At 33.1% G+C, this 15,077-nt stretch overlaps 1 protein-coding gene across 3 annotated transcripts in view; it reads right to left on the reverse strand.

Moving 5' to 3' along the window:
• Positions 1–7,039: 7,039 nt before the first annotated feature.
• Positions 7,040–15,077, reverse strand: part of LOC143250559 (calcium-activated chloride channel regulator 1-like) — a 29,647-nt gene continuing 21,609 nt past the window's right edge. For all 3 annotated transcript variants that reach the window (XM_076501307.1, XM_076501298.1, XM_076501317.1), the window contains 2 exons: positions 11,855–12,079; positions 7,040–10,431 (listed from right to left, as the gene is read on the reverse strand). In XM_076501307.1, the coding sequence (XP_076357422.1) occupies positions 9,560–10,431; positions 11,855–12,079 (1,097 nt within the window). In that variant the 3' untranslated portion in view covers positions 7,040–9,559. The remainder of the gene's footprint in view (positions 10,432–11,854; positions 12,080–15,077) is intronic.

Genomic DNA, 15,077 nt, shown 5'->3' on the forward strand with positions numbered 1-15,077 from the left:
ACACATTATAATATTTTCGTCGTCCAGGCAAAGCATAATTTTCATAGCTGTTAATTTTGTTCGGTTACAGAGCCATCACATAGAAAATAAGACCCCTCTTGCCACAAAAAGGCACACAATAGATTATCTGTGCTCTGTCAACCACGGGTATCGAAACACAGCTTCTAGCGTTGTAAGTCTTCAGACACGCCACTGTGCCACTTGGGGCTACCAATAAAATTGTCTGTTTATTTTGGTTTGTTTTGAATTTTGCGCAAAGCTATACCAGGGCTATCTGCGTTAACTATCCCCAATTTAGCAGTGTAAGACTAGAGGGAAGAAAGCTATTCATCCCCACCCATCGCCAACTGTTGGGCTACTATTTTACCAACGAATAGTGGGATTAACCATCACTTTATAACGCTCCCTCAGCTGAAAAGGTAAGCATGTTTCGTGTGACGGGAATTCGAACCCGCGACCCTCAGACTACGAATCGCGTGACTTATTTGTCTGGCCATAGAAAACCAAGGTTTTCATCTACTAAACGTCGTATTAAATGACATTGTTTTCCGTACTGAGGAATGTCAGTTTCTCTTTCAGTACTAGCTTTGTTCCCACGAGAAACACATCGACGAGCTTGGATTAATTTGTAACTGCTATTATCGCATAGTTAGAAAGCCAGGAAAATTGTGTAATCTAATTCGATAGCGTTATGTGAAGCACATGTTCCCCAAGTGATTTACAACTTATAATGGTACGAATAGTAGTTAGACAAATTTAAAGGGCAATAAAACAATAAAATTTAACTATAAATAGATGTATATTGTTGCAACTTTAAAGCAACTTAGCATAAACAAATGTAGTTTTATATTAGAAAGAAAAAAGAGGGTAATTTAAATTTTCTTCAGTTTTCTTTTCTTTTGGTGGTAACGAGATCTGTCAAACTGACCAACCCTGTATAGAGTTAGGGTAGAAAAAATAACAGATAAAATACAAAGTCTTACAAGAAAAAAAGAACGTTTAAGATATATTTTGGAGATTTTAGTGATTGTGCAAATGAAATTTGAGATTTTCGAGATGAGGAAAAATATTTTTAATCCTAATGTGAAAACCATTTTGGAAATGGAACACTAAAAAAAAAGACTCAAGTAAGACTCACTTTAAAAAATCTGTAATTTTTGTAGGTAAAAGACCTGTAATGGTTACTGAAATCTGCTAGCTACATATTGTGAAGATGCTAGTAATCAAACGTTAGTAATATCGAAATCATAACAAGTATAGAGTGGTTAAAAGGTCGGTCAATTCAACCTAGCTCGTATTGAGAGAAATGTCGTATAACATTTTCTAATCTTCTTCACAAGTGACTGACTTTTTTGCGGCTTAACGACAAAAATGCATTTGAAACAGTAATTATTCAGTTAAAACAACACTTTAAAACCTTTACAATTGACTGCTGATTATTTACACACGTAAAAATGTACAAACACATTCGCATATAAGGTTTACAAGATAAATAAAATCCACTAAATGCCGCCTGTTTGTGATTGTTTTTATTATCCTTTCTCCAGCCTACAACAAAATCGACTTTGTATAGTGCATCCTAACCTTCTGTAGAATATTAAATAAGGTATTGTAAAGATACTGGGAGAATTGAAAAGTCGATTTCTTGCTTTTATGTTCTACAAAAACTGAAGACATCATAATTCTAGTGTAAACGATGTTGTCGTCACCCATTTTATTAAACGTTTTTTACAAATCTCTGGTATTCCTTTTAAAAAACATAAGTACAGCACAAAACAGGAGTTAGCAGCCAATAATATGTGAACATTAGATGACCGTAATACACACTACACAATCGGTGTCCTTAGGGAACTAACCTCTATATTATGTTAAGAGTAAAGTGTATCAAAACACATAGCATTAAAATTAATGACATATGTTTGCAGAATGATTACTTTAAAGGACTTGAAATATTATTTAAAGAGTCCTTTCATAGTTATATGTTTTATTTGAAAACGATGAATTTCTAACAGTGGAGGTTGTGTCTTAGTCTATGCGTATATCTGAGCTTTGCTTTGCGTTACATACATGTATAGAGAATTTAATTCCACAAAAACTATAATTGTTCACTATATTCTCAAGCAAATCTGCAGCTATAGTTTAACATTTTACATCTCGAACTAATGTGATCAAATAGTCAACAGCTACAGTAAATCATCAGGAACTGTATCATCCAACTACTGGCTATGTTTGTCACCACTACAATGTGTAATGTTACCTACCATATCAAGTAATCATTTACCCATTGTTGAGCATAAAAAACAAAAAACGTGATAAAAAATTGGGAATTTATAAACTTACAAATAGGGATCGTGAAAAATAACGGCTATAAAAACAAAGTGAAATACGCGTTTCTTCTGGAATAATTAAAACATAAGTGCTTTCTTCTAAACTCGGCATAGTAATCTGAGGGTCGCGGTTTCGCATCCCCGTCGCGCCAAACATGCTCGCCCTTTCAGCCGTGGGGGCTTTATAATGTTACGGTCAATCCCAATATTCATTGGTAAAAGAGTAGCCCAAGAGTTGGCGGTGGGTGGTGATGACTAGCTGCCTTCCCTCTAGCCTTACACTTCTAAATTAGGGGCGGCTAGCACAGATAGCCCTTGAGTAGCTTTGTGTGAAATTCAAAACAAACAAACAAGCTTTCTTCTAACTTTAAAACTATAAATGTTCTCCGAAGATGATAAAGTTTTTAAACCGAATTAAAATTTTACATTCTTTGTCATCTTAACAAATTCTATTTTGTAACACCATTCAGTAACTTCAGGTTTTAAACAATTTATCGGTTCGAAACGGTTTGTATTTTTCATCTTAAAACATTTAATTTTCTCTTAAAATAAAATTAACATTTAGTAACGTTTAATGCTATTAGTTTACTACGATCCTTTAAATTATCGTAACTTTAGTAAAAAAAATTGTGGTTTTTATGCACTGTCTTTCTATGGTTACTTTGGTCTCGTTTTCATTTCAATTGATGACTATTCATAAACTTCTCTAATTGTTATATCTTGTCCTTCTAATTCCCCTGCTAGCTTTCTGTTTCTTTTTTTCCAATATTTTATCTGTTTCTTTTCAGATTTTTTAAAAAGTTTTCTAGCGATTTCCTCTTAAAATTCTTTTACTTTCCTTCTTATTTATTCTTCGAATCCCCGTCACTTCAAACATGCTCGCCCTTTCAGCTGTGGGGGCGTTATAACGTGCAGGTCAATCCCACTATTCGTTGGTGAAAGAATAACACGAGAGTTGGCGGTGGGTGGTGATGACTAACTACCTTCCCTCTAGTCTTACACTGCTAAATTAGGGACGACTAGCGCAGATAGCCTTCGTGTAGCTTTGTGCGAATTTCAAAACAAACCAAACTTATTTATACTAACTATTGGCGTTTTCTTCGTCCCCCAAACCCTAACATGAAAACCATTTTGCAAGTAGAACACTAAAAGACAATATTCAAATATGCACGATAAATTCCTGTTAAAACTACTTAAATAAAAAATCTGTAACATCAAACCTCCCTTTAGCGAAAATGACAATATGAACATTTTAAGTTATAAAAAAAAAGCCTTAAATAGTATCTTCGAAATTACTAATTTAAACAGCCTTTTCACGAAAGCTTTTTGTGTTGCATGACCAACCGACCTGATAAACTATGGTAATAAGAGAAAGACCTTATCATAGACCAACCATAAAGCACATTAGAAGTGTACTGTTGTTCTTGTTTTTGAGCGTCTCCCCTCCGAGGAACCACAGTGTGAAGGTGTGACTATTATGTTCTCATTGGAAACACGTATAGGAGTAGCAAAACGTTTTTAAAGTAATTGTCATCTGTATTGTGATGTAGAACTACAGATGGCATTGATATTTAAATTTGTTTATCGTGGAACAAGTGGACACTAATTCATCATGGAAATCTTTTTATCTTGTCGAATTTCGTGCAAAGTTACTCAATGATTGTCTTCGCTAGCTGTTCCCAAATTACAGGTGATATACAAAAGGAAAAGCAGTCAAGCTACATTATCCACCTCCAACCCTTGTAATACTTTTTTACGAGAATAGTAGAATTGATCGTCACATGATAATACCCCCACAACTGAAAGAGGGAGCATTTGCGAGAATAAAGGATTCGAATACGTGATCCCCAGATTATGAGGCGAGTGTCCTAACCATCAGACCATGCCAACCTCGAATCAAAGCAAATCAGAGTACGTTACACCAGATTAAAATTAATATTGTTCTCTGATAATTGGAATAGTGACATAAATCTCAAATTTTATCTCTTTCTTTGGACTGATATAGTAGTTCTTCAAATAGCCTAGTATTAATAGTTGTATGCCTAATATTGTTAATATTACACAGGACTAGTATTGTATTGTAGTGGTAATGAAAGTGTTACTAGTGTCAGTAAGCGGTCTTAGGCTAATGCTTAATAATGTACGCATATACATTTTCTCTATTATGAGCTTATTTTAATCAAACTCAATATTATCAATAATTTAACCTTCAAAATATCCAAACCAAAACATTTTATAACAACTAAATAAAACATTTAACTGGAAAAGAATCAATAAAAGTTATTCATAGATGATGTAAAAGCTCGGTAATTGTGAACTATTATAATAAAAAAAAACCTAATTGTATTTAAATTAAAATCTAATCACATTTCTTATCTATCTACATTCAATTATTTTTACCACCGAATAGTGGGACTGACCGTAATATTATAGCACTGTCATGGCTGAAATTGCAAGCACTTCGGTCAGGAGATTGGATCTGATGGCCTCCAGAGTAAATGCTCCAGATTATAAATCACATAAAATATACCAAAACACTTCAAACTCTTTTTTCCTTATTAGAATGTCTAATAAGAGGGAATTTTTCAATAGCTACGGCACTGAAACTTATTTTAGGAAAGATTAGAGTAAATAAATATATGAGACTTTTTATTATATTTTATTACTATAGTTTTCTGTGCCAGCAATACTAATAATCTCTGTTTATTTATTGTTAAGCACAAAAGCCACAAAATAGTTGAATTGTGGGGAGACATTTGGAACATTTCTAAACTGTATGGCAACATCAAAACAAGGTTTAAGATTCTGTGTAAAGCAGAGAACTTACATACAAAGTTACAATGTATGATAAAACTTGTTTTATTTTCTTTGATAATGGTTCATGTCGTTAATAAACACCTATTTACTTGATATTACCCATTATTAGAGAATCCTGAATGCATATTGCTTATGTGTTTCTGTAAATACTTTAATTAGTGGATAAATAAATATATTTAATTATTTTTTTTAATTTAAAAGGGGCAACATCGTTAAAAACGGAAACATGTTTAAAATAATGTAAAAACTGTTTACTGACTAGTTTGTTTACTTTTCTAATTATTTTTAAATTAAAATTGATGAGTACTATAGACATGGAGTCAAAACGAGTATTTGTAGTTTGAGAAAGTTATAGACACTATTTCCAGCCTAGTTTGTTTTCTTACTTGAGTCCCTAGTTGTAAGCTTGAATATATAATCTTCGCGTTTTTCTGTATTTTTTTTACTATCCCTGTCCCCTTTTTTTAAATTAACAGTTTTTAATTATCTTATTCCTTAACTTTTATTTATGGATAATACACTTTAAGCTACATACGCGCAATCGAATGTTGCGTGTTTTCAGCAGATTAGAGCTACTTTGTTTTTTTTTCCTACCTAACCATTATTTACTGAGCCAGATAGTTTCGTATTTGAAGTTTCGTATAAACGCGTTTAACAAGCATCGAATACAAAGTAAGCTGCTCACAACAACGTCGCATATGTTATATATTTATCGCCATGTAAATCAACTTTCAATGAAAAAGAATCTGCTTTTTAAATAGGTCATAGACATGCGCTGCCTCTATATAGTTTTGTTTTTGTTTTAATTTCGCGCAAAGCTACTCGAAGGCCATCTGCGCTAGCCGTCCCTAATTTTGCAATGTAAAACTAGAGGGAAGGCAGCTCGTCATCACCACCCACCGCCGACTCTTGGGCTACTCTTTTACCAACGAATAGTGGGATTGACTGTCACATTACAACGCCCTCACGGATGAAAGGGCGAGCATGTTTGGCGCGACGGGGATGCAAACCCACGATCCTCAGAGTACGAGTCGCACGCCTTAACACGCTTGGCTATACCTGGCCGCTTCTATATAGTACATCTGTCTAGGTGTTGGAGCAAAATACCCAGTCAGTTTTGCTGTAGGCTTATATACCAAATATATAAATAATAATAATCAAAATACGAACTCACAATTTAAGTGAACTATAAAACTCAGTACAACAAATAACCGCTCACAAAAGCAGAAAATTCAGTTAAATAATCGTAGAAAACCACGTAGAAACAAAGCGTACTAGCGCACTCGAGAAATGATAAATCATTAACGTGGCAGTTCCCAATTAATATACTATAGGTTGCACTAATTATTTTCCAATTAAAATGGAAACTAGGTTTTAGTATTATAAATCTTCAAAGTTACTGTTCATTCATTGGTGGACCGAGTTTTTAGCGCGAGTTAGTGGTTTGCGAACATATAACGAATTTCATGCCTTAGATAGTAAAAATATCATGAAATTTATCGTCATTGAACATGTATTTGTTATTTTATATAATACTTGTTTTTAGTTTGTTTTCAAATTTCGCGCAAAGCTACATGAGGGTGATCTGCGATAGCCGTCCCTAATTTAGCAGTATAAGACTAGAGGGAGGACAGCTAGCTAGTCATCACCACCCATCACCAAAGTGATAAGAGCGGATATGTTTGGTGTGACGGGAATTCGAACCTGCGAACGAAATTTCGCGCAAAGCTACATGAGGGTGATCTGCGATAGCCGTCCCTAATTTAGCAGTGTAAGACCAGCTAGCTAGTCATCACCAGATGCGACCCTACGAATAGAGTGCCTTAACCACCTGGCCATGTCAGGTCCACTAGTCTGTAATAATATTATAAAACTATATTAATGAAAGTCTACGATTTTCAGAAATCCTGTTTATTTTTTTTGCATCACAAATACAATATCACATCAGCTGCTTAAAAACAAAACTTATCTCAACGCGTTCATACCGAACACGAAGACAAAAATTAAATATCCAAATTAAAATATCTACAGTATCTTTATTTATCAATTAAATCAGTTACCAGAAAATTAAATGTAGAACAACTTTCAAGGTTTAAAAGTTACCCTGAAAACTAGAAACAATAAAAACATTCTTGAATTACTTTAAATGCTGATATTTTTTGTTTTAAAACTATTAAGTTGTATTTTATTTTGTCTCATAAACATAAAAACATTCTTGAATTACTTTAAATGCTGATATTTTTTGTTTTAAAACTATTAAGTTGTATTTTATTTTGTCTCATAAACAAATCAATAACATATCTGACCCCATCTACGTGGGCCTAATTTTTTTCGTCAAAATGTCGTCTAAGTATTTCAGAAATCTAAAATAGTTTTAGTGATAAAATACGTACGGATGTAAAATTATTTGAAAGCAGATAGTATTTTCATTATTTAGTATTTAGTTTCATTTGGCAATGGTTAAACTTACAAAAGACATTTTAAGTGAAAGAAGATTTACTTTCTTCAAGGTGTGTGTTTTCTTATAGCAAAGCCCCAAGGACTATCTGCTGACCCCAGGGAAGAGAATCGAACCCGCTGATTGTAGGGTTGTAAATCCGGAGACATACCGCTATACTAGCGGGTGTACTTCCTTTAAGAATCGCACGTATAGTAAAGAAAGTGTTTGAAAAGGCTGAACTGTTTATTATTTACTTTAAAACATTATACCACACCAGTTTACTACAATATTAATTGCATGAATGGCCTTTTCAGAATTCACCAGTAAAATTATAACTGAATTTATTGTACAGGTACTCCCATTTACGACTTAAAAAATAGAGAAATAAATTTTGATGTTGCACTGGCTGGTAGAAACTACGATTATAATAAGGGGTATATTTCAAAGTACTGTTTGTTTTTAAGCACAAAGCTGTACAATGAGCTACGTATGTTGTACCTGCCACATATCAAAACCTGATCTCTAGCGTTATAAGTTTAGACTTAGCTTCCAGTTTAAGGGGATTTTATGAGCCCACTGAACCCTCGAAGAAGGCGTTTTACAGTGAAAGACATGATTATGTAAATAACAGGAAGCTATAGATACTAAAACTGTATGGTATGTATCTTGTACTAGATGTATTTTGTACGTTTTAATCCTCTATTTATTTTTATTTGATGGATTGCTTAGTTTAGCCAGAGTATTCATTATGGAATTTAGTTGAAATAACAGCAACTGCCTGGTTTAGAAACAAGGTATAGATGATAATGTTTCGAAAAAAACAGCCACTCAAAATGTCGTCCAAAAGACTTTTCCAAACTTCGTCCTCTGTATTTTTGTTTCTCACAACAGACAGTTGCCGTCCATTCAACTAAATTTCATCATGTTTTATTTTACACTATAATAATGAATAGCTTATTGGTGACTATAAATAAAACCTCACAGGAAGGTATATAAGAAATTCGAAAGAGTTCGCCAGAATATTATGTTCATTACCTTCATTCATGTGTTACGTCTCGTGTTCTTATTCTCTTCACTAATTTCATTATTTATTTAGTACCATAGAATATGGGGATCAATAAGAGATATAAAGCTGAATTTAAAAATTCTAACTTATTATAAAGCAATTATAAGGAAGTTTGTTATGTTCTCTCTCTTTCCGTTAACAAAATAGTCATGTTACGTTCAGTAAAAATCGCATTTGCACTGCAATGAAACAGGTAGAAACTAGCTTTTGCACTATATTGAAATAGGTAGAAGTTGGACTTAGAGATACATGTACTGATCTTTTATTGAATTAAATACGAATCAAAATTTTACTCTAAGTGGGTAACATACAGCTTTTTCTTTTGTCATTTTTATATAAACGACCAAAACTCAAGAGATACTTTCATGGTGACGAAGATTAGCAAGTAAAGTTGAGACGGTTATAAGGAAAAATAAACAAATCAAAAGAAAACTAAGTTTCCTAATCTTATCAAGAAATAGCAGTTTGAGAAAAGATCTACTACGTTGTTGTTGAAGGCATAGTCTACTAAGTTAATCCTGGAAGCCAATTGCATTAAAAATACATCAGCGAAAAACATTTTAGACATAACCATTTAACTTCTGAAACACATATGTAAAAAGATAAACAACCCGAAGACATAATACAAAACTGGGCTACTGAAAAAGATGAAAAATAACATGGATGTATTGAAGTACATAACTATATATGGGCACGACAAACTAAGACGGTTTTACTAAACTAATGTTGAAAACACAAAATGGGGTAGCAATACAAAACTGATATAGGAAGTAATCTAAGATAGGAGAAAACACTAGTGAACAAAAAAAAACTGGGGAGAATTATTAAAACATTGTTATACATTGAAACTTTAGGATGAATTTGGAACGTGACATTAATCAACACTAATTTTGGAATCGGAAAGAAAAACTAAATTACTATAGACGGAGGGAACTTAGGAGGTAAGCACACTTCATTAATTGACTGAAGGGAAGAATTTAGTGGCGATGAACTTGACTGGAAATCAGGACGTCCATTTAAACCCTTTTTACCACGATGTGTTAGAACATCACTGTCGCTATCAGTGGCAGTTTCGTAGATGGAACTGTGTTTCCACATTGAGAGATTTTTACTAGGGGCGCTAGGTGTAACATCTTGGACAATAGTAGGGTGAACACTGACATCATTCAGGTTCGTGTTTATTTCTCTTTGGATGTGGTTGCTATCTTCTGGATAATTTGCAGACGTAGGCAATTGAAATATTTCGTCTTTATCTTTCTTTTGATTGCTATGAACATTTTTGTTGTTGTCCTTTTCAGCACGTCGTTGATTATTTTTATAATCTTTATCATGCTCAGCTTTCCACTTTCTTCTTCGAAAATAAAGAAAAGCTATTAGTAAAACAAATAAACCAAAACCAGTGAATCCAAAAACAAGTCCCAGTATTAAAGGAACGTTAGGATTCGAATCGTCTTTTTTCTTGTCGTTCGGATATGTTGTGGTAATGTTAGGCGTAGTTGTTACCTCCGTCACAGTTGTTGTTTCGAGAAATGATCTTAGAAACACTGCGACAATATTAGAAATCTCTCCTTTACTATCTTTGTCATCCACACAGACAATTCCAAAATAAATTTCTTTATCCTTCCATGCAGAATCGTCAATTAGAAAGTTTGCCTCCTGTGAGGTTCCATATTCTTCTGGAGTTAACAGAATGTCATTAGGCTTTGCATCATATCCTGTGATTTCAAATTGGTTCCTTGCATCATATATATTATCGAAATATTTTACGAGATAATATGAACCTGTTGGAGAAAAATATATTATATTAAATGAAGTAACTCTTTAATAATACATGCGTAATGTTTGTTTGTTCACTTAATTTATGTTATCATTGTTTCCTTTGATACAAATTGTAAATCTGGACGGCGAAGAAAAAGAGTTAAACCATACGAGGTTATCAAAATATAAGTTGTAATGTAACCTTTATAAAACACCTTAAAAATTCTAGAGCACGTTTTGTCAAAATGCGTTCATATTGTTAAGCGTAATAGACACACACACTTATATGACCTACGGTAGGTTGTCGTGAATGAAAAAAATATTCGTTTTATTTATACTGTTTTTATAAGCATTTTAATCATCAAAAACACCAGGTAGGTAATAAATCAATTTCAAAAATAATTTCAAGGTTTACGTGTAGCTTAAATTTATAAGTATATTCGAAATTTATAAGAAGTATTTATTTGTTTCCAAATTCGCGCAAAGCTACACGAGAGATATATCTGCACTAGACGTCCTTAATTTAGCAGTGTAAGACTAGAGGAAAAGCAGCTAATCATCACCACCCACAGCGAATTCTTGGGTTACTCTTTTATCAACAAATAGTGGGATTGACAGTCACTTTATAACGTCCCCACGGCTGAAAGAGCGAGCGTATTTAGTGTGACGGGTTCGAAACCCGCGACCCTCGGATTACAAGTCGAGTACCTTAACCACCTGGCCATGCCGGGCCGTCTAAAGAAGTGTAAACCGATTAAAATTTAGGCTAATTTTCTAAACTGTTATGGCTCAGTGTGACTTTCAACGTCACCTCTCTCTTTTTTTTTTTACATGTTTATTCTAATACATATTGTTTCCCAACAACTAGCTAACTACAGTTTTTAGGTTTTCAGGGGCATAATAAACACGAAAAACTATTTTTATGTTTTCGATGTAAAAGTCCAGAATATTATTGCATAATTTAATTTATGCAGCCCAGTATTGGGAAACATTTGTTTTATAAGCTTCACAATGCAATACGGTGAACGATTATATCATTACCTCATAATTTATCAAACATTACAAAACAAAAGAAAGCAAAAAACATTAATTTCTCAACTCTAAAAAAAATTTATAAAGTTATTTAATTGTACTTAGTGGATTTTTAAAAGTTCTATAAATGTTATGTTGAGTATTAAAGAGCTATTTTTGTTCGTTTGAATTAGCAAAATACAATAACTATATACTTTCGGTTAGATATATTCCATACACTTCTTAGTCAACACAGATGAGGACCTAAATGTCTGGCATCACACTTGTCCGATTCTCCGACCTGACGACTGCTCGCAAATTATTTGAAATGTCAACATGCCTTTTCAGATCGGGAAAAAATTGCAGAACCATTACAAAATGCTATGTAACTGGATTCATTGAAATCTCGGTTGTACAATGACAAAATGAATTTACCTTTACCACTATCATAATCTCCACCAGGAGCCGTCCATTTTAAAGTGACTGTTTTAGAAAGTTCTTCCAAATTTATCACCCGAAGATCTGTGATCCTACTAGGAGGATTTGAAACATCCAGTTCGTCATGTAATATATACAGTCTGCCATAGTGAGATATTCTGGAAAATGATTCTGCACTTTCAGCATTATCTTCTGGCACGAAGCTGCCACAACAAGGCTGATCTGGGTATAAAATTTAAAAAAATATTTTATAAAAGGGAAAAAGTCAAAGATAGAAAATGTTAGTTTTTCAGTACTGTTATTGATGATGTTTTTGTGGTGTAATTATTCCTGTTATTTGAAATGAACATTCTGGTGAATTACACTCAATTTGCAGGCCCTTCGTCAATTTTTCATCTTACTGTTTCAGGAACAGATTTGATATAGATACATGTAATAGAATGTAGGCGTTACGTAACAACTATACAATAAAACGTAAACGTTATGCAGCAACCACAATTCACAGAATACAATATTATAAATTACAATAGAATGTGAATGCACATAGCAACTATATAAAGTTTAACCAATAGAATGTAAACGTTAAATAGTAACCATATTACCTTTATCCATGTGACATAATAACCAAAGAACAGTGGTTCGACAGAACGTAGATGTTACACGAGACTCGGTAATAATTACTAAATAAAAGGTACACATTACATAAGCATGTAACCAATAAAAAACAAAAATGTAGAAATTGCGGTAATCACTGATTTAAAAAATAAGCCGGATTCTTCAAAGATTCGTCTATAATCATCTTAATTTAAAGCGGATTACTAAAAAAATCAAAATACTTTATCTATTCCCTTCACCTCGGGAGAGTTTCTCAAATCATCATTGTATTTAAACAACAATGTACAATAATTTATTGAACACTTTTACAGTCTAATATTGGTACCTAGTTGCAAGAGATCATGCGAACAAAATACGATATTCAAGGACTTTCAAAATAACTGGTTGAGTTTCACCTGAAAACTAACTCATTTTATCTTCAGCAATATCTTGTTTTTACGTATTACTGAAAACTCATCGTCATAAAAACCATATATTTCTTGTACATCACTCAGTTTTTAACTCTAAGATTTGGTGTACATATCAATATAATTTGTATACTGAATTAACAAGGTAGGTTTGTTTGTTTCCTAGAGGAGAAATCGCTTTGGAAGAAAGAAAGTCTGTGTACTATATTATTCATGATCTAAATGTTATTATTTTCTTTCATGCACAAATATTTTTATTTCCTGAAACAGAACAAAGGATGTGATATATTGCATTATTTTTACTTGTTTTCTGTGTCTTCGAAATATAAGATTGAATGAAGTGTTCTTAAATATTTATTCCTTATATTAAGATGAACAAGGATATGTTTATGTCTGAGACCTCGAAGATCCTCGTTCGTTATATTAAGATAAACAAGGATATGTTCATGTCTGAGACCTCGAAGATCCTCGTTCCTCATATTAAGATAAACAAAGATACGTCCATGTTTGATACCTCGCAGATCCTCGTTCCTTATATTAAAATGAACAAGGATATGTTCATGTCTGAGACCTCAAAGATCCTCGTTCCTTCCTTTTAATCCGTCTGTGCATTACATAATAACAAAATGACAATGTAATGGATATCAACTAGAACGTAGACTGAGTCTCTGAATAAACATTATATAACAATCATGTAAGGCTATCATTATATAATAACTATGCCACGGGTATCAAACAGTTCTTATTTATTTGTTTGTAGTTAAGTACAAAGCTGTACAATGGGCTATCTGTGTTATGCCCACCATGAGTATCTATATCTGCGTATTTGGTGTTTTAAGTCCCTAAACGTACTGGTAAACTACCAGGAGTGGTATGAAATAGACATTTTTACGTGAAAGAACAACAAGTAACAGATATAACACAGTAACTTGGGTTTACTTAGAAATAGTGTAACTATATTCAACAGAATGCTACCGTAACCTTGTAACAAGCATTTATAAAAAACACAATATAAATTGTTTTATATTATAAACTGATTGATGAAGAAGTAGTTCTTATAAAATAAGTACATCCTGTTTATCGAACCAAAGTCTAACTGTTGTACTATATCTAGTTTTCTTGTTTATTTGTTTTCTGTTAAGCACAAAACTACTCAATGTACCACACACATCTTGAATACCCAAAGTAAAAAATTTCTTTATGGAGTTTTGTTTCTGGTGCCATAGAATAGATGACGCTACTTCCGTCATTGGAGTCCTGTTGTATTGCATAACAACAGTTGTATTTATTATTTCTGTTACACACACACATAAATACACTGCTGGCCAAAATCTTAAGGCCAATGAACATAAAACAAATATGCATTTTCCGTTGTTAGACTCAACTACTTATTTGAGTAGAGCTTTGAAGGATGACAATAAGAAAAGGGAAAGTAAAAATAAAAAACGTTTACAGCATTTAATAGGGAAAATGTGAACACTATGAAATTAGCCTAAATACTAGCTGGTCAAAAGTTTAAGACCATACTAAAACACGTAACGAAATTTGACATTTCTCGATTATGGATAATATGGGAGAGAGAGAAAATAGGTCTAGCTCAGACTTTGTACACTTTTCATGTGGTAGGTGAGACATCATTACTCGTCCAAATAATCTGGAGTCGATGTTCTTCATATCTTGGGATTAGTGATACTGGATACAGGACCTTTCTGTTTCTTCTTTTTATTAGGTATGTTGAATGTCTCGAGGCAAGTTCCAAGGTCTTTTCATTGGTCATTATTTTCCAGCAAAGGCAGGTTTATTTTCCTAATGTGAAAAAATGATGCTACATTTACGTGATTGAACAGTTTGTATTTCTAAGGCTCATGTGATTTCTTCAGAAAAGGTACAGCTGAACGAAAGAGGTTACTCAACATATCTCCCAGTCTATGACGAAGTTGCCACTGGCTACTAGTAAAGTATGTATACCATATCTCACTTGGTAATTGTACCATGCATCGTACACAGATATTTTATTTTAGTAAGGTACTCTTACGATGACAAAAGTGGATTGTTATGATCACTTTCCCTAGTTTAAATGGAATTGTGTGACATTGTCATCCTTTATATCAGTCCCAATAGGAATGAGTCTCTAATGAGGATTTGGGAATATTTTTATAATCATGTCTCCATTATGGCCTTTAGTTTGTAAGATACGT

The sequence above is a fragment of the Tachypleus tridentatus genome, chromosome 1 (assembly GCF_004210375.1).
Source record: "Tachypleus tridentatus isolate NWPU-2018 chromosome 1, ASM421037v1, whole genome shotgun sequence".
In the NCBI taxonomy this organism is placed as follows: Eukaryota; Metazoa; Arthropoda; class Merostomata; order Xiphosura; family Limulidae; genus Tachypleus; species Tachypleus tridentatus.